This window comes from Gymnoscopelus braueri, assembly GCF_963280865.1.
Source record: "Gymnoscopelus braueri genome assembly, chromosome: 13".
Classification (NCBI taxonomy): Eukaryota; Metazoa; Chordata; class Actinopteri; order Myctophiformes; family Myctophidae; genus Gymnoscopelus; species Gymnoscopelus braueri.
Genome location: NC_137615.1, coordinates 21,421,067 through 21,445,541, shown reverse-complemented (window position 1 = coordinate 21,445,541; position 24,475 = coordinate 21,421,067). Strand labels below are relative to the sequence as shown.

Here is a 24,475-nt window from a genome sequence, read left to right as displayed (position 1 = left end):
TCTCACAGCCCATGGAGTAGTATGACAGGGCTCTGAATTATGAGCCATTGATCTGACTGAATATTAGATGCCGCAATAATCAATTCCATTTCACCAGAAATATGTCCAACAATAATTTACGCACCTGCTAAAACTAACCACAGGAATAAATATACACTTTATTTCAGTGACATCCTCATAATTCTGAAAACTGTGAAGGTGAATCTCTCTCTCTCTTATTTATGTAAAATATTTAAGTGTTGTGTATGACTTTGTTTTAACATGCCATATAATCACAAAGAAATTATCACATTTAACAAGCAACTCAATGAACACAAAAAGTGACACCCTCACCCTTTAAAATAAAGCAATAGAGGACTGCGCTGCTAGTGATAACTTGATTTTATTATCTTATTTGAAATAATCACAACAGTATATTTTACAGTAAGCTACTTTGAAATGGCATACAGAAAGAGAAGTCATTGAACTGCATTCCTAGAAGTGATAACATGTGCATGGTGTGGTTTGGCTAAACAACACACACTGTCAAATACACATTAACGCAATTATGTCAATAACACGGAGGTTTGACAAAAAACAGATGACTCATAATAATTAAGTAAATTATTTGTTTTACATGATCATAGGAATTCAAGCACTACAAACACAGTCATTTGCCGATCCTATGGCAAGTGCAATTCACATTATGACAAATGACAGCATTTAAATGGGGTCCACAAACATTTTCCTGTTTTCAGAATAGGTTTGATGAATTTATGCGTGTGTGTGTATATACATATATATGGTATAACCACAAGACAGAGAAAATGTCAAGTAATTACTCGCACTACAAAGATAAGAAGAAAATGTCTTTCAGACAAATAACCTTTAAGAGTAATTTAAATTTCTTGTCATTCCTTTCTTATCTCTACAGTCATTTTAATGTATTATTATAAATACATCAGATGGCTCCACGCCACTGATGTATTGAAGAACGTAGGAGGAAATTGTGTAAACGGGATCTGGGACATTGTGAAACACCAAAGCTGTCACTTTTGGCAGGAATTATAACAAATACAAAAAGTCAGACAAATACAAAGCAAAAAAGAAAAATCTCATCAGGAATGACAAAAAACAACAACCATAATTGTTTAAACCTAATTCCAAAATGGGATAGCTTATATAACAATCATCTTCTTTACATTTCCTTTTATAAACAAAAGCTATTCAAAGAACAATGTCAATAAATCAATAAAGCGAAGATACATAGTTTCTTAAAATAAAAATAAAAATTTATATTTTGAGTTACTGAAAGGTTCCACATGGGGACATACTTCATAAAACTGTGTATATGCGGTTTGAAATACAATCTGTCAAGATCAATCAACAGTTGAACATACGGCTCTGTAGTTTGACTGTTAAAACCTAAAATAAGTGGCAAATTCTATGTTAAAACCTAAAAGAAGTGGCAAATTCAATGTCTTGTAAAAGAATATCTTTTAAAATTCCTTAATCTAGGATAGTGTGAAAGGGACTGCTTTCACCCTCACTGGAACATTACAACAAACTGTACAGGGCAGACTGCGAGTTTCTAATGAAACTCTGGATCTCTACCACAACATGGGGTAAAACAGTAATCTATGGAGGATACAAAAACATGACGCATGTCAAAAAATAACAGCGATATAGTCTTCACATGGGTGATGCAACATCAGAGCTCAACTCCATGTCCAAAGTAAGTGAATCTGTGGAATACATTCAAATATAGCCATAAATGTCAGGTTAAACATTCTGTATGTATATGCAATGTGCATATCCTGGGTATGCACGTACTGTTATTTGTAATTGACTCACCCAAAGGCCCTGGAATGGCCTCTGCCTCGTTGTGCATCAAAGAGTCCAGGGTGCGGGGTGACATTGGGAACAGGTCGCTGGTGTTGCCAGAATTGGTACTGTGGAAATAGCAAGAGGACAAACTATGTTACAAACCACACCGATGGCTCACAGACAACAGTACCACACGACTTCCACTGTTACCGCTTGCGTCAGCACATATACGTACTTGCAGATGTCAATGTCAAGGATAAGATCTCTGTATGTTTTACATGTTTTTAAGATGTGTTTTACAAGTGTTAAGTGATTTATACTTAGTTGTGTGCCAGTGTCACGCACCAAAAATAGAAGATCTACAAGCTCATAATGCGTTATGCTGAGACATGCTTTGTGAGCTTGTAGATCAGCTCATTTCATTGTGCGACACCGGCGCGCAACCAAGTACAGTATAACTTAGGCTACTCATGTACACCAGCAACCATGTATGACTTCAGGCTCATCACAAGTGACTGCCATTCCAGTTCATCATTTAGCATGAACATCAGCGAGACTAAGGTTGATTAGTGAAAAGTTAACTCCAAGGGTCTGACTTGCCTTGGATAAAATTCAGAGGCTTCAGAAAAGATGCTGGTGCAGTGGTTGACAGAGGGGACAAAGTCAGTGGGAGAAAGCAAAATCTTCCAATGCAAATAAATACAAAGCACAGTATACTAATACAAGGAATATGACAGTGTAAAGAAAAATAGGCATGACTGAACAGGTGACATGTTGAGTAAGTGACATTCTCTTTCTAGGCAGCAATGGACCAGCACATTGACACAGAGGGCTACCACGTTTAACTAGTGTTAAAGACAGCTATTCTACAGTCAGGATTATGAGGTTAGAGCAGTTGAGTGGATCAAACAGACCAGAGTGCATTAGGAAATCATCTCTACAAGCCTTACAACTGACCTTTTGTTTGGTCATTTTGGATGATAAAACATGCGTGCGGATTTAAATGAAACTACTTTATCCTGTAACAAATCAAACAAATAATACAGGTGGACTGTTTAATCCATATAAATCGATTCGGCTGAATTATGAAAATGACTGGAAAACGGGGGTGATGTCAAAACTCCAATGAAATGGCAGGAAGATGTCCCTAGTGTTAGGCCATGGCTAGGCGGGCTGTGAGTTTGAAACATAACAAGTGTTAGGTCGTTGAAGGACTGTAGCTAAATCCTTTGACACCCACCCGCCCTCAGACACACAAACAAAGGGAGAAGATGCACATATAGCCCTACATGCCAGCTCCCCCAGAGCCTACCCCGCAAATGCGGTCCCAAGGAGCTCACTGTCCGGAAAGTCCATGAACACGGAGGGACACCTACGGAGACAGGTCAGGATCTGGCTGAGCAAACCTCGCAACGCACCTTCACGACATCACATCCACCACCAACGCTCATCATCCAAACCATCCCTGACTAAATTAACCATTATTAATTTGTATATTTTTTTTGGCTTCATTTGGCTTAAGGACTTTGCATTCGCTAAATAAATAAATTTGTATTAACCTTTATTTAACCATCTCTCATTTACAAGGGAGCCCTGGCAAAGAATGCAAACAATCTAAAATACAATAAAAAACACAAAGCAAAATACAAATTACATGAATACAAACTCAAGTATAACAGCTGCAGACATCAGTTCTTAGCATCTGAATGTAAACTTTTAAAATAACCCAAAGTTACTAAAACAACACTATGTAACTTTCCTCTTCTACCTCGGATTTGAACCAGTTTTCCTGCTAAAGTGCTGACATTTTTTACCATTGAGCTAATAGAGCCGGCCTGCTTGCTCAGGGGATAACTTGAATCATGACTATCAGGTCAGATCCTGTGTCTGGGTGAGACATGACCTTTGACACAATCTAAATGTCTCAATAGAAGATCAGGGAGACAAAATACAACCACCCCAATTGTGTAAGTTATATTGTAATAACATACTCTACCAGAGATTTTTTTTTAATTATTCATTAAAAAAGATACATATTGAGGCTTTAAGTTCTCCATTCAAGGACCATGGAGCATGAAAACTAAAAGTCATCCCCCCAAGTTCTGTTCACGGACGAGGGACGGTAAAGAGTGGTAGGTTCAGGGAAGGACGATTGTGAGATTTTTTTTTCAAATTAAAAAAGGCAATTTAAAGGAAGTAGCCCAAATATGGCTTTATAAATGAAAATGTGCCAATGAAGCAGTTTGGGGTAGTTTATACTCTCTAGTCTCTTCCTCTCACATACTTCCTGCCTCTTCCTATTACATGATTTCTGACATCTTCCAAGCAAGTTGATGACAAATAGTGAGCAGGCAAGAAATGCAGCCCTGTTGCTCATTGTTCTACAATACAAGGGCAGTTATTGGTTAGAAACAATAACCACAGGGAAGTACTGCAGTGAACATTAATATCTAGCAGGAACCAGTACTGAAACTACGTGCTAGTAACGGCCAGTGACTAAAGAGCTAAATGTACTGTAACTGAAAGTCACCGATTGACGTGGCATGCACTTACGGTAAATCTGGGTGATTCTAACATAGTAAAAGGGAAGTAGATACTTACGGGGTCACACAGATGAATTTTGTCTTCAAGTATGGCTGAATAGCTGTTGGAATAAACAAAGAAATAGCTGCCGTTACCAAATATTATAAATATTTTGTGAAAACAAGACTGTGCTGCTCCTTACACTGAACCAGACCAAAGTGGTTTGAACAGACCGACATTGCCATCCATGAGAGAGAAATCCTTATTAGTGGCAGAATCAGGAGGGCAAATATAATGTATATTCACTTAAGTAGCGGTGGATGCCTCAGTAAAGAGGCTTCTAGAAGGCCATGAGGTCACCAAAATCAGGAGGGTTCATCATGCAATCTGCCAAATACATTATGAGATATTGAGTACAAAGTTGACATTTTGGTTAGAGAGTGGTGCTAAAGGCAACGTCATGGAGACACTCAAATGGTTAGGGTTCATGAATGAGCATGAAAATAATGGAATAAATATAATGAAATCATAATGGGCCATCCTCTAGGGTTCATGAAGGTGCACAGCAAATTCCACGGCAATCCAGGCCAGCTGTTTTTGCTATATATTGGACAGACGGACTGGCCAAGCCATCTTTAGATGCCTGCCTTAGCGGGGCTAAAAATAGAGACACACCCATCGATATATTTGATGAAATATAAAAACAACTTGTGTGCCAAGCAATGCACATTGTTTCATTGTTTAAAAACAATAAAACAGACACAATGGTGTACGAGGCAACAGCTTACTGCTCATGGGGTCTCCTCCCATCTCGGGCTCTGGAGCGGCTTCTGGTCGGCAATACTTCCCAAATGCTTCCTCCTTGGGGATCTCGGGGAAGAGGTAGACGAGCGGTGAAACAAGGATGTTGGTGGCATCCATGATCTTGTAGCCCATGATGATTTCAGCGAATGACATGCTGTTGAGCTGCTGCTTGGTGTAAGGCTCCACTGACTGGATCTGGGTTTTACCTAAGACCAAATAACAACCATGATGTTCATTGTCTGTGTTCAACGCGGTGGCACTGACCGTTAAGCCAGATTTATATATTTACCGGTCTCGCGTAACCAAGTATAAATCACCATTTAGACAGTGGCTTTCCTCACCATTGATGTCCTTCTCCACCCAGGTGAATGTGATGCCCCCTTCCTTGCTGCTCTCGCTGAAGCGCAGTAGGAAGGTGCCAGGGGGCTTAGGACTCAGAATAGCTCGCTCCCTCTCCTTGCTGATAAAGCCCATGATATACCTACAGAGAGACAACACAATCAACACCTACCAAATGTTCACAATTGTTTTTGTTTATTGGGTATATACAGTATTCTCTCAGCTCTCTAATCAGCGTTCCATGGTTCAGTACCACTCCTGCCATAAGAGCAGTGAATATGAACTTCATATCATGAACCCTTCTCGGTTTGGATGGCGGCCAGCAGCTATTTCAGTAACCCCAAGGCAGTATTCGAATTGTGCTAGAGGTCTTGGCATTTATTTACAGTAGTTGTCGTCACACAAAGGAAAATCAGCTTACATAAACTCTTCCATAAGCTAAAATAAATATAAATAGTATGGGACCCTATTTCTCCCTCATTTAGGGGTGGTGTCCCTAACCTCTTATGTGACCCAATTTGAATCTTGTCATAAAAGGCCTTGTGATCATAGTATTCTAGTCAAAAGCTGTCCTGTGAGGACAGAACAACTACAAAAGATGATATTTCGGCACTTCGCTTTTAGTTTTTCACATTGAGACAGGACACTGCACCATACAACAGTTCTTAGAACGGTAATACGTGTTCCAATTGCATTTCTATTTGGGCACGGTTTGGCATGGAATGCAGCGCAGTGTTCAGTTTGGCCAAACCAATCCGGTTGGAGGTCTTAATGACATATAGGTATTCAATTATTGGTTTTAGACCCCGCGGTGGGAAAGCACTAATAATCTGACCGTCAACACAAACAAGGCTTTCTTAATATTTACTACTACTGGACAGTTGAGGAGAGACAATACATTTCCAAATCCACAACTACTCATAGAAAACTACATTGTCACCTTCAATTGCATGTTATCACATGGGTGATTAGCTATTCAAGTAAATAGCTCAGGTTCTCACCAGACAAATGGCTTTGTGACAGATGTGGATCTGCACTCAGCAAATCACCCCCAATACAATGCAAAACTAGGGAACTGGTCAAGGCATCATTTGTATATTTGAACCCATGGCGCTCCGTCTATCATTTACACGGACATTATCCACAACTTGCGACAGCGATGAATTGAACCAGGGACATTGCATTTAAAGTGGTCAACGGATCAGTGTCCAACGCAACCCCTAGAATGACTTCTCACCCTTCGTTCCAAAGGGCCAGGATGTACTTTTTCACAAGGTCAATAATGTTGTCCAGCCACACCCAAAAGGAGAAACCTTTGCCAGCCATGTTTTCCTGAGGAGAGGAAGGAAATGCAGATCAAATTGAAGCAGCACAATGGAAGGATGGAGAATTGATCACTGCTGGTTGTGTCGATGACATACCTTGCAGAACTTGGCCCAGGTGATCTGGCAACCGGAGTAGTTGACACAAGGCCCTGGATAAGAAAGTCCCATGTTAATATAATAATAATAATAACAATATTTATTTGTATAGCACCTTTCATATAAAATGCTAAGTGAGATACGAAAAACGTTGATTAAGCGCTTTACATAAAAAAAGAAGACAATAAAATATTTAAAGGAAACTAAAAATACGAAATTTGACTTTCTGAAAGGTAAATGAAATAAAGCGCCTAAAATTGTGAGAAATGTTTCTATCAAAGGGATAGGATAAAAATATGTGGTTTTAAGTGTAGTTTAAAGATTTCAACAGAGCCTGCCCGTCTAATCTCTTTAGTGTGATGTGTTCCATAATTTGGGAGCATAATTGAAGAAAGCTGCATCACCAGTTTTCTTTTGGGAAGGGTTATGCATATCTTCATGTAACAAGCCTACAGTATTGGGTACAAGGGCTCATGAAGTAAGGCTTGTTTGTAATGTAAGCCGGCACTGAACCTTCAACAGGGAGTCTAACTGGAGTTATTGTATGCGTTCTCTCTCTTTTGTTTATTACAGTACGACACAGTAAGACACTACAACATTAGCAGAGAACTTTCTGGCAAGTCGTCTCACCTAGTAGCTTCTCAGCAAGCGTCCCGAGCTGCTCAATAGTCAAACCTCTCTTAGTAGTCGAGGAGAACTGCCAGCTTAGTACCTCAGCCACCTGATCCCATGTTCCCACAGGAGGCTTGGTGAAAAAGTTCACATTCTGCATAGAAATGACACACACACGTCCATCTCTATTTATCCACTGTAGAAAGGCTAGAACCTAAAATGTGAAACGCTCTTTCCACTGGAATTTTGATAGTTTGAGTTCAGGCCCCATTCCACCAGGGGGCACTGTCATACCTTGGGGTGGTTTGTGAGCATGTTGTACCACAGGATGGAGGCCCAGGCATTTGGCATCTGGCAAATGTTGGATATGACCACCACTGGCAAGGAGTGGGTCTAAAAATGACACAAAACAAATGCAATTGTTTTATTTGTCTATTTCCAGGTTGACTGCTTTGAAAATGTTAGATATTAAGCTCCATATCCTGATTTAAAAGTGTTGTTGAGAAGCTTCCTCTACTTTTAACAAAATTGGAACAGTACACAATTGAAGCTAATACATTATCTTTGAAGGGTTCTCTCTCCTGATTAAATGAAATTGGTATCCCAACTGACATTTTATTTTCTATTTACTAAAGTGCTGGAGAGACGCTGAGACCCCCGTTACTGAAACACATCAATGATTATCATCGGGATATAGAGCTTTGACTTTTTAACAAAAAATACTCTCAGTCTCTACACAGCTTCAGTACTCAGATCTAAAAGAGCCTTCTTTGGACAAGCTCAAATTTACCATTGCACCAAACTTAAAAACAAAGACATTCATTTCCTGTGTTTTGGCATGTGAATAACGTTGGCTCAGACGATCCAATACCACAGTTCACCACTGTGGTATTGGAGGTGCCACCACAGATATGCTCTACTGTTTTGAACCCTTCCTGCTCCATTGCTAGACTAGGCTGGGTGTTTCTGCTTGATTAAGGGCTCATTTAGATGCTGTGGGGGGCTGGTATCTATGGAAGCCGTGGGCAGGAGACAAAGTTTGACAATGACTCGTCTGTCTAGAAGAGCCACATGCCATGAGTGAGTTACAGCGCAACATGCAAAACTGCATTTTTCTTCAGTTGTAGGCAAGTTTTGGCTGTGGTCCCTAGATGGGTAAAAAAGGTTTTCTGAACAAAGTGACATTCATTACTAGATAAGAGACCTTACAGTATATGACCTTCTAGTACGTATGACACCGAAACATACATAGAAAACTTCTCCTTATCTGTGACATTGAGAACTGAAGCTCACCTCCAGATCAATCTTCAGACCTTGGTGATACACTTCCGTATCAAACGTGATGAGGTGGAGCTCCTCTGTGACAATGAGTGATGCCTGGAGAGAACAACAGTTCGATCAGACACAAATCATAAATGTGTTGCTGTTTTTAGTTTTTTTCCCTTCACGTGTTGCTCATTCCCATCAGAGCTCATGAAAAACAAAAACACATTGATGACAGAAGGTATAATTTTAACACAGTTTAAGTTAAAAAAAATAAAACATGACAGGTGTCATGAGATAGTGCTCACATCGCTATTGGTCCGGCCACCATTGCCGCATCTCTGCTCTCTCAGGGTCTGCGAACAAACAGGAAGTCACAAGTCATTAGCTGGCTTGATTATCACACAAGCTCATCGGCATCGTCTGATCTTTTTCCCCTCTTTGCCTCACCAAGTGTTTGAACTCCGCTGAAAGGCTGCCGTTGTTTGATTCCTCCATGTTCATAACTTTGGTGTTGGTACCCAAGATGTTAAACTTTCGAGACCTAAGAGATAATCAACGTAGGGAGTTACTGACAATAATCTCTTTTACGCTCTCTTTTAAAAAGGTGCTTCAGTAATTAATGCGATTTAACAAGGGAAGTTACCCTCTGATAGCAGCCACATCCCCGGATTCCCTGCAAAACAAATAGATGGATTTGATATAGAGGGCCTTCCTTTTTGTGGAAAGCATGCAAGGTCTTGAGGCACGGACGTGTGTCTTTGTAATCAGGAATGATAAAAAAGTATTGAAATGTTTGGAGAGGGGAAACTCACTTGTCGATGCAAACTTTGATCTTTAGCTGGTAATTCAGTTCGGGAAACTTCACCAATAACCTGAAAAGATTTGGATGAAAAACACGTTTGTCAAACTCTATCAGCGCATCAGTACTGCATCAGTGTCCAAACATAATCCAATCGTATTGGTGTGGCATGGAAATATGCACTGGTCTGCCTCTACTTAGGCCTGTCACAATTATTACATAATCGGCTAATCGCAATTATTTGAGATAATCTCAACTATCTTGCATAATCGCCACAATCGTTTCCATGTTGAAAAATGTTCATATATTTTCCCAAAAAATGGAAATAGCAGATCTACGCGTCGCGGTGCGTCACGTTGTGAGCATGTAGATCGGCTATTTCCACTATTCAATTTTTTTTTCAAGTATAAAGTTATTAAATATGTCGGTCATTTCTTTCTATATTTAGGTTATTTGTCATATCTGGCCTGTGCAAATTCAAAGCCTAAAAGGCAAACAGGCATGTCATTTTTATTCATCTTCCAGTGTTCAACGACAAAAACACAATTCAAACGTTTAGTCGCGATTATTTGTGAGACAATTAATCGTCACGCAAACTTTCACAATCGTGACAGCCCTACGTTCTACTTGTCACAAAAGCAGTGTTTTACCTGACTTTGTTTGTGAACTGCACTCCGGTTTTAATGACCAGTGGCCTGTCTGGATGCATGGGCATACATGGCTGCCTTTCCACCACGAAAGCACTAGAATACAGAACAGGTTATTTCAGAGACTTTTGGGAAAACGTCAAAATATCAGAGCAACACAAGAACAATCATTTTTTAAATATGATATATATTGATATAATATTTAGATTATACAAAGTATTCAAGAACATGCAATACATAATTAACCAATCAATATTGAATATACTTTTAGCACATGTTGAGCAAAAAAGGTGTGTGGGCAGTAGGGATTCAAATCGATTAGCGAACTAATCGATAGGATTGAATGGAATATAAAAATTCCATTCAAAAATAAAAAAGCTTGCTCTGTCGTGTTTGTTTGTTTGTATATCCGAGGTGCTTTTGGTAAGGGGAAAAGGGACAAAAAGAAAGGTGCCAAACGCGGTAAACTTTGTCTTAGTTTTCTTTTCCTCAAACATTTTCGAAAATATCAAAAATAGTCAATCTACTGTACCTAATGTGACAGAAACAAAAAAATCTCCAATCTCCTGTAGGGGGGGGGGGGTCATGTGGGAGGGGGGGGCAGGGAGGGGTTAGAAGAAATGGAGAGAAGCAGCAGGAGAACGCAACACAAAGGAGGGAACGAATGAACGAATGACGGAGAAAGAGGGGGGAAAGGGAAGGGAAGTGAGAAGGAGAGGGGGATGAAACAATATGCAGAACAACAGAGATTTGGGTCATTTAACCATGTGTTGCTTTCCAACCTGCTTGTTGTGATGCAAATCACAAAGCAGACATCCTTTTTTTTTTTTTTTTTTTTGCAGTTTTTGTTATACTTAGATACTGTAGAAAGATACACCCTGTATACTTTGTCATAAGTTGTATGACAAAGTATAAAATAGGGCATACTGTAAGTGGTTAATCAGGCTATTCCACTTAGTCGATTATAAATAAATAAAATCCTGTCGATTCATTGATACATGTATAAAAAATAAAGATATGGATTTAAAAAACATACATCTTGGGTAATTGATTAATATAAAAAAAATATCGACAGAATAATCACTAAGAAAATACTCGATAGTTGCAGCCCTAGTGGACAGATGTAGAGGATGATATCATGACATCAACCCCCTGTCCCCGGCCATTGAGTTTAATGGACAGGTGGCGCCATCTTGTGGGGTTTTCAGCTATTACTTTCAATGGTGTGACGTCACGTTCTCTTTCTATATACCTCTTCATGAGGTTTCTGAACAGATCCACGATCTTCTCCTCCAAGGCGGGCCGGTGCTGGATGATTGGGTCTCCTTTGTAGGACACCTTCTGCTGCAACTCCTCCAGCTTCTTGATCTGCTGGCGGATCTGGAGCTGAGATTCAGCCAGAGACGTGATCCTGTCCAGGGAGAGAGCATTCAACATTTAATCGATCGATCGATCAAAGTCTTTATCTATGCTGGGAAGTCAAACTGAGACGGAAGTGTCATTCCCAATGGGGCCCTGCTACGAATCACTAATAAAAACACAAAGGTTCATAGACAGAGAGACGGACAATCAAACAGATTCATAAAACATGTACAATCTCCAGAGAGTTTGTATGTAGTTTTGAAGCTATAATCCGAGTATTATAATGAATAAAATGATATTTTAACCAATCTGTATGGTAGAGTATGTTAATATAACTAGCACATCTGTCTCCCTACTACTCTTCCATTGAGAAATGACTACCCTTGTGTCAGGTAGGACAGCGACTGGTTGTCAATAATGCTATTTGAAGCAGGCGGCGCACCAGATTGGACACCAGATGTACTGCCATCTTTATTGTAGTTCAGTCATCGTTGTGATTACCTCTCTCCATCAGGGGATAGACAGCAGACGTTGAATTTACGCATTGTAGCTTTAAGGTCATCACTTTTGCTTTGAATTGGTGCGTTGACCAAAAAGACTGGATATCAAAAAAGGAATTATGGGTCTGCAGACTCTGCACATCATTGAATACTTTTTCTGTATTTTAATAAAACATTCAAGGGAAGAGTAGACATTGTTTCAGTCCTAGGCCTTCATCAGTGTCATTCTAAAATTATTTTTGAAATACCTCAAGGGTAAAAGACAACTGAATAGTTGTGGTTTGTTTAAGTATATCCTGTTCATGTATCAATAATTTGTTTGCAGCACAGTAGCCCTGAGTACCAGAAGGCCTAACATTTCCCTTGGCCTTTGGATGAGTGGTAGACAGTGGTGGAAATGGCGTTGCACGCTTGGGAACGGCGTTCCCATAGCAACCGTTGCGGGGGAACGCTGTGAACACGTGTGGGAACGCTCTTCAGAGCGTCCAACTTTTTTTTTTTTTTTTTTATATATCTTTTTTTTTTTTTTACATAACATTTTTAATTTATGGTTGCTGTATGAGGCCAAACGTGACACAAACATTCTTACGTTTTCCAATGTTGTAAAAATGTGTAGAATAAATATTAAGTTTCAACAATTCTGTCAACTAAGAATTACATCATAGCCACACATGTCCGTACAACGGCGTGCAACGGTACGCTACGTGACGGTAGCCCCGTCCACTCCCATGTAAAAAAAAAACCGGAACGGTACTTCCGGTTTTAAACTTAACATGGGAGTGGATGGGACTTCCGGCGTCCGTACGGCAACTTGACGGACGCTTTACGGACATGTGTGGCTGCTGTACCCATAGCCTGCGACACACGTTTCGGCACGGCGCCAGCCATGTAAACAAACCGGTGGATGTGTGGTTCACTGCTACGCTATGGATTCTAAAGGCAAAAGGAAAGATAGCTGAGGAAAACAGAGGATTTAACAGTTCCTGGACAGAGGCATTTGCTTTCATTGCCACTTCAGATGGATTTCCTGAATGTTTGCTCTGCAATGAAAAGTTATCAAGTAAGTCCTGTGGTGCGCTGAGCCTGCTCAGTGTTGCCATGTCTGATTACTATAAGCGACTTTGGGCTTGTTTTCCTGTAAAGTCGCTTGTAAATATTCAGTTGCTGGTTGCTTTTCTTTTGTCTTGTTTCTGAATTGTAGTTGCTTATTTGGGCTTGCTTTCAAGATTATTTTTGAAAATAGCTGATATTAATAGGGCTCAAGTGGTGAAACTGGTCGCTTCTTTTGGGCTTGTTTTCATAGACCTCGTCGCTTGTTTCTCTCACAGAATCTGGCAACACTGATCGTGGAATATTTTGACAACATTAAAATGAATGCTCATTTACTATTTGCAAGTAACTAGTCATTTTTATAGGCTAATATACACTTTATATGGCTAATATGCCTATGCTGAGAAACGGTCTAGTTGTTGTCTAATATAATCCACAAAATACATTAGTATAAACCCATTTTGTTTGAATATTTTATTAGGCAGAAATAGTTTTTTGTGATAATAAATTGGTAAAATCATGCAAAAATATGAATTTAATAACATAACCCTAACCTAACTCCTAATCCTAACCCTAAAACCAAAATAAAGAAACCAAAAACTGGAAAAAAAACGGACCCAATCCGCCCAGAACCGCGAAAAAAACTAACCCAATCCGCCCAGAACCGCAAAAAAATCACACATGCACGCGCGCGTGCATGTGTGACTAGTAGGGTTCCCAAAGCGAATCCAGGCCATTTCCACCACTGGCGGTAGATGATTGTTTTCCCCATGCGTGAGACCTGGGTTCAAATTGAGGTGGAGTGTACATTATGTACTTAACAAACTGCACCCACTGGAGATTTAATACGCCAAGTAGCATCACTGCTGGACAAGGAAAAATAGGTCATATTTATTTTGTTCCCCAAGTAGAGTTACCATGTTTCCAGGCGGTCCAAGCAGATGTTCGGAGGTCCTCCGATACAAGCAATCTGCTGCCTCCTCTTCCAGTCAGCCAGCTCGTCGTCTGTGAGGTTCTTCTGCACAAAGTCCATGGCTGTCAGAAGCCCTCCCAGCTCTGTCACTATTTGCTGCAACAACATCCAGTACAACAGGACCACGTTATGAACACAGCCAGTACAACGAGAAATCATGAACCCGGCCAGTACAATGAGAACCAATCATGAACATAGCCAGCATACAAGCCAAGCTATTATGAGCTGGGAGATGTACATGACAAAACTATTCTCCTTCTTATTTTTTTTTTAATTTTATGATTACAAGATAATTGAGAAACATGTCATACGACCATAATAAAGTGAGGAAAAGAGACTGACCCTCCTGAGCTGGTCTAGAGCACTGAGCATCTGTTCTAACTGAGCCATTTTCTGTCTGGTGGCAGCTGCTTGGCTGTTCCCATTCAGGTCCTGAGAGAGCTCTGTCCAAAAAAGGAGTGAGAGATGAAAACAAACTGAATTGGATGCACTGAAGGGTTGTTATCTCAAAACTGGTTCAGTTGTTAAGTGAGGGTTAGCAGCATGGGATCAAACGCATATCAATGAGAGAATAATATCAAATGTAAACCATCCATAATGTTACCTCCTTGGCTTTTCAATGTCTTGTAGTTGAAATCAAAGTCATCCTGCAGGTTCTCAAGCATTTTCATCTTTTGTTCCATATCCTGAGGAATAATATAGGAGACGTTTTATATTTATGACCAGATAGCTTAACTCTCTCAGTGCCAAGCCCCGAGTTATCCCGAGTTTTTTCTGAATGCCCTCAGTGCCAGAACGAGAAATCCAGAGTTTTTACTTAATGTTGTTTTATAGACCGTCACGGTCTGATCTTGAATCCGAAGGGAGCAGTAAAACTGTAGCACAAACGGATACGGAAATAATGGATTTAGCGTCATTCCGTTCCCGTCGACTCCATGTTTGTAGTTTCTTTCGCCTGTATCTCTGTTCTTTTTTTTTGGTCAATTTTTCCGAGGAGACGCGTGTTTCCAAAGGCCTGTAGCGAAGGGGACACTAGCTCCGGATGCAATGTTTTGCTTCCGGAGCAATAGTCAGAGACTCCTGCTCCGGAAACACACAGTGAATCGATCGATAAATATGGATCTAAACTTTTATGACAACTTTAAAACTACTAAAAACACACAAAAATCGCTTGGCACTGGGTGAGTACATTATGAAAATACTCTGGCAGTCAAAGAGTTAATATACAGCATGCATCTATTCTTTAACCCATTAAAACCGGGAAAGCATCTGTATTCTGGGTCATTTTAGATTTTAGCGTCGGCTATTAAAAAACAGCAGATATACAAGCTCACAGCGCGTCACTTCGTGCCGCGCTGCGAGCTTGTACATCTGCTATTTTTGTGTGAGAACTACTGATTTAGAAGGCATTTGTAGAATCGGCCTCAGGTCTTAATGGGTTGAAGACGTCACGCTGAAGCCTCACCTGAACCCTCTTTCTGATGTCCTGAAGGTTGTGTTCCAACATCTGCTGCTTCTCTGTCACCACTGTCCCAGAGGGATGGGCTACTGCGCCATCCTATATGAGAACCATACACAAAGAGACATGTAGTAAGCACATAGGCTGTTGCCCTCTACATTTATAAAACGGGTAAATGCAAAGTATATCATCTGTCCGTGTGTTCATTTCCAACACAGCGACAATTGTTTCCTGCCAGAAGAAACGTTGCATCAGAATAACAAAGCTGCTGTAACTTTTGTTGTATTTTCATTTAGATCTCTCCTTTTTCTTCTCTCTCCATATAGCAAAACAGGTCTCAAAATCATACTTTTGGCACATATGCCAATACATAAAATAACGAGTCCTGGTTGAAATTGTTGTAATGCTATTCATGTTATGCTATTTACGATTTAAACTGAAGATAATCTCTAGAACCACAGACTGTGCATTTAATGAATGAACAGTGTATTTATGGTGTTTCTAGCACCTCAATTAAATGTTGGAAGTATTTAATTATGCTTTCACGTGTTATTCAGGTCTCTCTTGAGAATGAGACCTCAGGTCTAAATGAGATTACATTACATCACAGTAAAGGTAAAAATGTAATACATTTGACTACATCTTATGATGAAATGCTGTTATTGTTTTCCCAAATGAAACCAAAACAAACCAAACAAATCACAAGTGATGATGACGACAACTGTAAAAAAAAAAATGGTTACACTCGTTGATGTGATAAAAGTGTGATTTTGAAACCTGTCAAAATGAAGTGAATGGAGAGAAGTGAAAGGGGGGGGGGAATCACTACTTCTGGTTCCTCGCTCACAGAGCAATTAACATATACTGACATTTGGACATATCATAGCCAGGTAGCTACTGTATACAACTGCAGATTGGAGAACTGAACACAATTTACACACGTTAAAGGAGTAGTTCACCCAAAAAAATATTTATTTTCTATCAAATACACATCCCAAGAAGCCTTGATTTTTTTCTTTCTGTCACATTCCTGGGCCAATAATGTGATGACCGGCAGAGCAGGAGACTCAATTGAGTCTCCTACTGACCGACCACCTGACCATCAAATTATTGTCTTATTATTGCGACAAAAACAATCTCCAAGAATGCAAGGCTTCATGGGGTGTGTGTGTAATTGGTGAACTACTCCTTTAAAGACCTTGCTACCTGTGAAGCAGTGGTGGCGGTCTGCAGTAGCCTCTGCTCCTCCCACAGACAGCGAGCAACGATGCGGGCAATATCCATGGGCTTCTCCAGGTATTTGCTTTGCAGATGCTGTTTGATCCTGCGCAGGTTGTGTTGGTAGAGGACATTATTCTCCTGCAGGAAGCGGCTGTACTGCTGGTCAATCTCACCCAGGAGGTTATGGAACACTAGTGTGGCATGGGACTCCTTATTTGCGGCATAGGCCCTACGAAAGCAATGGGAAAAGATTAGCATACGCTTTACACAGAGGGAGATGCCATGATATGCGCACTGCTTAGCTAGTCGACTAGTCACATTTCATTGCCAGGGCTATATACTGTACTTTAATTCTTAGTGTGGGGTTTTCCCACAGCAGTTTACAAAGCAGTCACAGCTCACCGTCAACTTCCTGAAGAGTCAAGGTTTCTTATTTCCTTAAGTTACTTTAAGGCAGAACTGCAGTTTTAAACATTTTAATGCAGTGCTTGCCTCGCGGGTACATTTATGGAAACTGACCTTCTCCAACCTAAATATACCAGCATGGAATGCCTGTCAGAATGTTTGCTGGAGCATACTTTTGATCCAGCGGCAGTAAGTGATATTTCTTGTTAAAATAAGTGTTAAATAGCTCTATATTCTGATAGACATCATTGCTATAGAGTGTTTGTTCAGTAACCTGTCTCTCCAGCTCTGTAGTAAATAGAAATTTATTTTTCAGGTAGGGATACCAATTTTATCCAATCAGGAGAGGGACCTCATACAGTACAATCAAGTGAAATTGGAAGTGATGACACAAAGAAATGGTCACTTTAGGCAGACAAAATAGAAAACTGGAACGCTATCAAATTATAAAATGGGTACTCTCTCCTAATTGGAGGAAATTTGTAACCCACCTGAAAATATACAGTATGTTCTGTTTATTAAAAAGCTGAAGAGACAGCAATTATTACTGTCAGAAAATAGAGCTTTTAACTTTTCGTCGTTTAAAATATCACTATTGGGATGTGCGCAATAGTCACTGCGCACATCCCAAATTTCATAATATAATTTCATGGTCAAGGGTCTGCAAAATGTTGAAAAACGTTCTGGCTACATGAGAGTGTAGATTCATTTCATATAAGAAATAAAATAATAACAAAATTAAGAAATAAAAGAATATGACATCACCTCTCTAAAATATGTAAAGAAATGATAACATTCAGTTGATGTGTGTCTATATGGTGTTACGAGGAAGTAGGCATCATGAGGAAGGAGACTAGTGAAGGAAACTACAATAATTTTCCTGGTAAGTTCCCAGCCGTTCATGGCATGCTGAGGTCTCACTGCCAATAAATGAACATGACAACACTTCTCGAAATGAACCTACAGTACAATGGACCTTGGTTTGCTATAGCGAGTGGAGGAAGACAATTATGAGCATCAAAAAGTAGGGGTGCAACAGTTAATAAAACTAATAGATTTTAATAAAACTTTCAAACTGGCAACTGGTAACCAATAGAATAATCACTGAAAAATGAGAAAATAATCGATAGTGGCAGGTGTATAGAATGAAAGCAAAGAGCAGTTACATAACAGAGGAAAGGATCTCTGTCATCAATTATTTATGATACCAACCAGTCTTGGCTCTCAATCCAGGGGGCGAGGAACTGTCGTAACTCCATGGGGAAGCTGTCACTGTATAGGTGGTAGAGCTGCTCCAGATACCTGGTCTCCAGCTGTTGTAACTGGTTCCACTGTGCCATCCTGACTCACACCTCACAACCCTGCACAGTAAGAGAACTTTATATATTATCCAACAACAATAATAGATCCGCTTAACCCATTAAGACCTGAGGCCGATTCTATAAATGCCTTCTAAATCCTAACAGCTTTCTGAAAAAAACGTTTTCATGTCAAGGACCCCCAAAATGATATGTATTTGGTCGCGGACGCCCATCTTAAAATATATTGTTCCAGGGACCCCCAGAAGCAAAGATTTGAGTTAAAAATGTTCCCTTAAAAATAATATATATTCAAAGATTTGAGTTAAAAATGTTCCCTTAAAAATAATACATATTCAAAGATTTGCACACATTTTCAAAACATTTAAAAAATAGCAGATCTACAAGCTATGAGCTTGTATATCTGCTATTTTTGAATAGCCAAAGTGTAAAATAATGCTTTTTAGCTCAAATAAAAAAATTACACAGATGCGTTCCCGGTCTTAATGGGTTAAATGCACCAAACATGAACATCAATCTTGTCAGATTTCATCTGCTTTCACAGAAATCTTTATAACAGGCCCACACACACACAGGAGGCCTTTTGATTAGCATAATAACTTCCGGTTCCTCGAAACACACCACCTTCAAAAATGCAAACAGTTCACATTCACACGGCTAAGCTAACAGGAATAAATGACTCTCTAATCTCATTACATCATATCTCCGTGGCTGTTGATAATTAAAAGCTGAACAAGTTATATTATTTGGAGAGAATATTGTCTTGCATTAAAAAAAAAACGTCCTCATGTTTTTTCCAGGTTATATCTTTCATCAGAGAGTACAATGGAGCTACGGCCTTTCATTATCCTGATGAGTGAAACCATTGTCTCTCTCATCCCTGTTCCCCAAATGACAGCGCCCGTCTGGCTTCTCATCTTACCAACAGCAGGCCACACTGTTCCCTGGAGTACTTTGTACTGTATGTAGACAACAATGATGGACCCTGAAAAAAACCAAATCTAAACTAAGAGTTGACTATGTCAGTCAGGAGAGCTGTTACTAAACACTCACAACATTTTATTGCTGAACTCTGGCCTCAACTCTAAATGTGTTGCCGGCTGCCGCAGTAATGTTATCTAATCTAACACTGTATTTACACAGGGCATAATTAATTCACTTTAGCTTAGCTCCTCGGATGAATCAGACATGGGCTTGGGCTTTACAATCTGTTAGGAGGCAGGTTAATTTATCTCCATTGAGACAATGCTCAAAAGTTACACACACCTTCGCCATTGTCCAAAACATTATTTGGATTAGTGTCTGTAAATAAACCATGGCCTTGCCCTTTGGGCTTCACTGTCCATTCTGTCTGACCTCGGTTTCCTGTCTCTCTACACTCTACTATCTAATAAATAAACAAATAATGCAAACATTGCCAAAAAATAAACCATGGTCTTTTCAATACTTGGATAAATGCTACCGGTATGATCCAAATGCGTGAAAGCAGACTTGGGTACAGCAGCCAAAGATGATGTTCTCAGCTCGTCAGCATCACACATGGTTATGGATTTTGTTTTAGGGGAGAAAGAGGGGAATCCACATTATCTGAACTACGGTGACAAAGCTCATATCTGACCCACATTCCCCTTTCACAAACACATCAAACAGGTGCATCTCTGTGGGTGAACTTGTGTGTATGTAGAAACTATAGGCGAGTAGCACCAAAGGGCAACTGAGTCATCATCGTATATTCAGTTTAGTTTTCATTTCTTCATATTGCCGCATTTTCATTACACACTAACTTTCATTTTAGGCTAACTAATTACACAATCAATACAATACCACACTGAGGCATTATTTTGTATGTTGTGTTATTACCATTTATTGAAGGAATAATATTGTGGGGCCATAAAGTGTGAATGGTAACAACTTCCTGGTGACTGTTAATCTATCCACTAGCTAGTAGCTTCACAACATTCATAAGATAACGACACCCATGCTTTAGGCCACAGGTTTATCAAAGTGGGGGTTGCCAGGGGTGCCAATTGGAAAGGAGAGGAAAAAGAACAAAATAGACAAATGAAATAAATACCTCTGAATCAATTAAGCTATTTTGCAATAGTGGGTTGCAGCCAGAGGCTATGACTACTTGGGGGTATTTAGCATGAAAACGTTTGTGAACCCCTAGGCTTAGGCTATGCAACACTTAGATGAGCCATAAACCCATCAGCAACCTAAAGCCTTCAGCACATCTTATGTTGTGTTGTCCCTTAATAACAGAGTGTGGAATGCTCTGCCTGACAACAAAGACCCACTAAAAGCACTGCTCAACTTGGCACATTTGTCAATAACACAGCTGTGACAACAACTGGAGCTCAACACTGGTCCATTACATTCCTCTATTTGTGTTCTTTAAACCATTTTACAGTATAGTCACTTACACTGGTTCCACGACCCAGACAGTCATTGGAATATCACAACTATCCTGTACCAAATGATAGATGTAGGTAAAGATCAAATGAACACTCACTCAACCCCAAGTCTGAATCTGGTGTAAGGTCAAGCCAGAAGCTTCAAGCTTTACCTTAACGATGACATGGTATATATCCAAGTGAGTCTTTTGAAATAGTTATTCACGTTCCCAAATACGTATTAGGCTTAAGTGTTAATAGGTAGATATTAGATAACGAATGAGTTCTGCTTAGGGGCAGGTTAAGACTCCAGCGCTTCCGAATCTCATAAGTGTCAATGGGAGGCCCGGACGGCTGGCGTAGCCGTCTGGGCACCTAGACTGCTGCTAATGTCGACTGACAGGCAGCGTGTCGCGGGTTCGACTCCCGATCTCGCCGACCTTTGCTCTCTCTCCCCATTTCCTGTCAGTCTACTGTAACTTTCAATAAAGGCAGAAAAAAATATATATACCGGTATATATCTTCTCTTTTTTTTTAAGTGTCAATGGGAATAGGAAATCCGGCAAGAGTCAAGAGTTCAACAGTAGTTCAACAGGAGGTTTGACCTGCCTTCGACATGTGGTCATCCACATACGTGCAACAGATAGCGTTGCGTCAAAGGATGATTAATAGTGTACAAACTGACATTAAAGAATTCCCAAAAGGAAGTGAGGCTACTATATTCCAAAAAATACTTCCTTGAACAACATTTAAAACAATGTCATGTACAGTACAGTACACACATACATAACAAGGCCCACAGAGGCACCACACAATTTACCATTTTATCCCTGTATTTATTCACCCTCTATGCATATCCAGGCTTCATGTCACCTCGAAAAACATTCTGATGATTCAGTCAAAAAGGGTTGAGGTTTCCCTCATCTCAGTCAAAAGCCACCCAGTTGAAAAAATAAGTCACCTACAGTACTACTAGGTACAAATGCCCACATTGATGCAAAACTAAATGACTGGAAGGAGAACACCAATGCATTGGTGCCTGGTCTAGACTTTTCTTCCTACGGAAACTTTGCTTAAATGTCAGCTGCCAACTCCTCAGAGCAATTCATTTAGCCAGTGTTTTATTGTATGGAGTAGTTTGCTGGGGTGGCAGCATTACCTCAAAAGATAGGAAGTCTGAATAAACGAATCAAAACATCTGGCTACATCATTGTTATAGTCCTTGCCACATAGCAACTTATGAAGATATGCACCATGTTGCAGTACAAGGGGTCATCTTTTGCACTGGTCTTTTAAAAGGCTGAGGACTTTTAGCGATCGTTTAATACTACCAAGGTGTAATACTGAGTGTTTTAGAAAGTCCTTCATCCACTGCCATGAGGTATTTCAATGAAACAGCAGTCTACTGTATGTGATCTTTGTTGTTTTTTTTGCACAGTTGTGTGATGTTTGGCTGTGCCCTCTGTTTTTCATTTTAGCTTGTTTTTCTCTGTACGTTCTGCACTGGTGACATTATGAAATTCCCCATTGGGGATAAATCAATAAGGTATACGAAATGTAATCTTCTATAATCTATAAATTATTGCCAAGAAACAAACTATGCACAGCTGAACAGATGTCTATGAATAACAAAGAAAATATGTTATGCTACAATATGTGCCTGAAACCACAGCTACAAAGTAAAGAAGTAAACTGAAACAGAATGATTGCACTTCAGTTTAAAGGATGTACAGTCTAGATGCGGCCATTGGACATCAAACAGAGGATTCACCAGCAGAGCAAGGTTTGGAATGTTTTGAAATCGTTAGTGGTGTGCTTACTTTAGAAATCAAAACAGTTCACATCAAACACCATGCATTTAGATATGCATGGTAATAACTAAATAATAACAGCAAATCAAAGAGCATAGTGTCAGGCCTGCAGCCTGTTGGGCAGATGGGCGTGACAAGAGGAGAACATAGGCTACGTAGTACAATGATCTACACAGCATCCCAGTTGTTAAATTTACCTTGACATGAAACATTTGAGCTTTTTGGCTACTTTTTCAAGTATGCAGGATCATCATATATTATATTATATTATATTATATTATATTATATTATATTATATTATATTATATTATATGTTATGTTATGATCCAGACCATATGAGGGGTTAAGAACTATAAAAACAAAAAGGCATCGCTTAAGCAATGTCCCCACATTGTTAAATAGTGCAGAGCAACAAACATCCAAGCAAATACCCAAATATACCATTATACAGCAGACATAGAAATTCACATTCATTTCCCATGAGTCAATTATGCAATAATATGACGTAGGGCACTACTACTAGACGCTCAGATTGATACAACATTGATACATTGAGACATCCATCTCCAACATGTAGCAACCGATGCACACTTGAGCAACCGATAAAACACTTACTATGAATAATAATTGGCATCAAATAAACAAGCTGGTAACGGAAAATAAACACCAACCAACCAACAACAGCAGCAGCACTAATGTGAAAAGTGAAACTACTCACTGTTTCTCCTCTGAAAAGTTGGTCAACAAAACACGACGATAGTCAATGATATTATTAGCTATTTAAATAAAACACAGTATAGGACGTACTCGCTAAACTTAAAACTGATAAAACTGAGGCAGAAGAATAAAAAAGAACGCACAACACGGTAGCACTTCTCCAATGTACAGTCACACCGTCCGTCCTAATATCAGTGTTGCCAGATTGTGTGAGAGAAATAAGCAACCAGGTCTATGAAAACAAGCCTAAAAGAAGCAAGGCCACATGAGAACTTTAAACCACATTGGCTATTTGAAAATACATAGCCAATCTACAAGCTGAGCTTGTAGATCTGCTATTTAAAAAAAAAAAAAAAAAAAATTGACATTTTAACAACACAAATCTTGAATGGGGGTCCCTGGCATAAAATGTTTTCAGGTGGGGTCCGCAGACACATACATATTATGATGATTTAAATGTTGTTTAAACCACTGGTAACATTTAGGAAGAAAGCACGAATAAGCTACTACACTTTAGAAAACAAGGCCAAAAAACCGCAACCCACAAGTATTTACAAGCAACTTTACAGAAAAACAAGCCCAAAGCCTCTTATAATAAGCGGACCTGGCAACACTGCCACCCCTCCACTGACTGCAGCCATTCCAGCCACACAAACGCTGTCATGCTATTGATTGACACCTACAGTAGCCAATCTCAGTCCAGAATACAACCTTAGCCTTAGCCAACCTTAGCCTTAGCCAATCATCGTCATCCATACAGCCACGAGAGGCGGGACAGACAGCCAAAGTGAGGTTGTGTTTATTACTGTCGCAACTACGCTGTTCCATCAATGCGGGCCCCCTCCGCGTGCACAGAAAATGGCGACTACTTTCACGGGCACACGGGGGGAGGACGTGCCCTTCAAACAGAACAGCCAGGCTGGAAGTCATCTGAATTACTGGCAGTATCTACGTCATCAGAAGTTTAATGAAGACTAAACAACGGACCAACCTTACCTACATCAATGACCTCCTTCACCTGCTCACTCCTGTATCTTATCGCCAGCTG

General features: G+C 39.8%; 1 protein-coding gene across 7 annotated transcripts; it reads right to left on the bottom strand.

Annotated features, from left to right (window-relative positions):
- Nucleotides 1-363: 363 nt before the first annotated feature.
- stat3 (signal transducer and activator of transcription 3 (acute-phase response factor)) lies at nt 364-23,616 on the bottom strand. Of its 7 annotated transcripts, none has more exons than XM_080446006.1 (25): nt 23,429-23,616; nt 18,400-18,548; nt 16,768-17,011; nt 15,568-15,660; nt 14,707-14,788; nt 14,445-14,545; nt 14,047-14,198; nt 11,470-11,628; nt 10,221-10,313; nt 9,584-9,643; nt 9,415-9,444; nt 9,219-9,312; nt 9,077-9,124; nt 8,799-8,882; nt 7,800-7,898; nt 7,524-7,659; nt 6,894-6,946; nt 6,710-6,804; nt 5,451-5,614; nt 5,118-5,339; nt 4,408-4,450; nt 3,119-3,178; nt 2,407-2,439; nt 1,834-1,931; nt 364-1,724 (listed from the first exon to the last, which is right to left on the bottom strand). In XM_080446006.1, the coding sequence occupies exons 2-25, from the start codon at nt 18,525-18,527 to the stop codon at nt 1,672-1,674; spliced, it is 2,424 nt and encodes an 807-aa protein (XP_080302132.1). In that variant the 5' UTR covers nt 18,528-18,548; nt 23,429-23,616; the 3' UTR covers nt 364-1,671. The 7 variants fall into 7 exon arrangements, with proteins under 7 accessions (XP_080302132.1, XP_080302133.1, XP_080302134.1 ...); XM_080446007.1 differs by having other exon boundaries at nt 5,475-5,614; XM_080446008.1 differs by lacking the exon at nt 2,407-2,439.
- Nucleotides 23,617-24,475: the final 859 nt, after the last annotated feature.

Excerpts from the sequence above, each read along its gene's own strand:
- stat3 (XM_080446006.1), bottom strand. The coding sequence starts at position 18,527 with ATGGCACAGTGGAACCAGTTACAACAGCTGGAGACCAGGTATCTGGAG. Across the intron at positions 14,546-14,706 it reads GACATTGAAAAGCCAAGGAG|AGCTCTCTCAGGACCTGAAT; the intron begins GTAACATTATGG and ends TTTTTTGGACAG. Across the intron at positions 3,179-4,407 it reads AAATTCATCTGTGTGACCCC|GTGTCCCTCCGTGTTCATGG; the intron begins GTAAGTATCTAC and ends CTGTCTCCGTAG.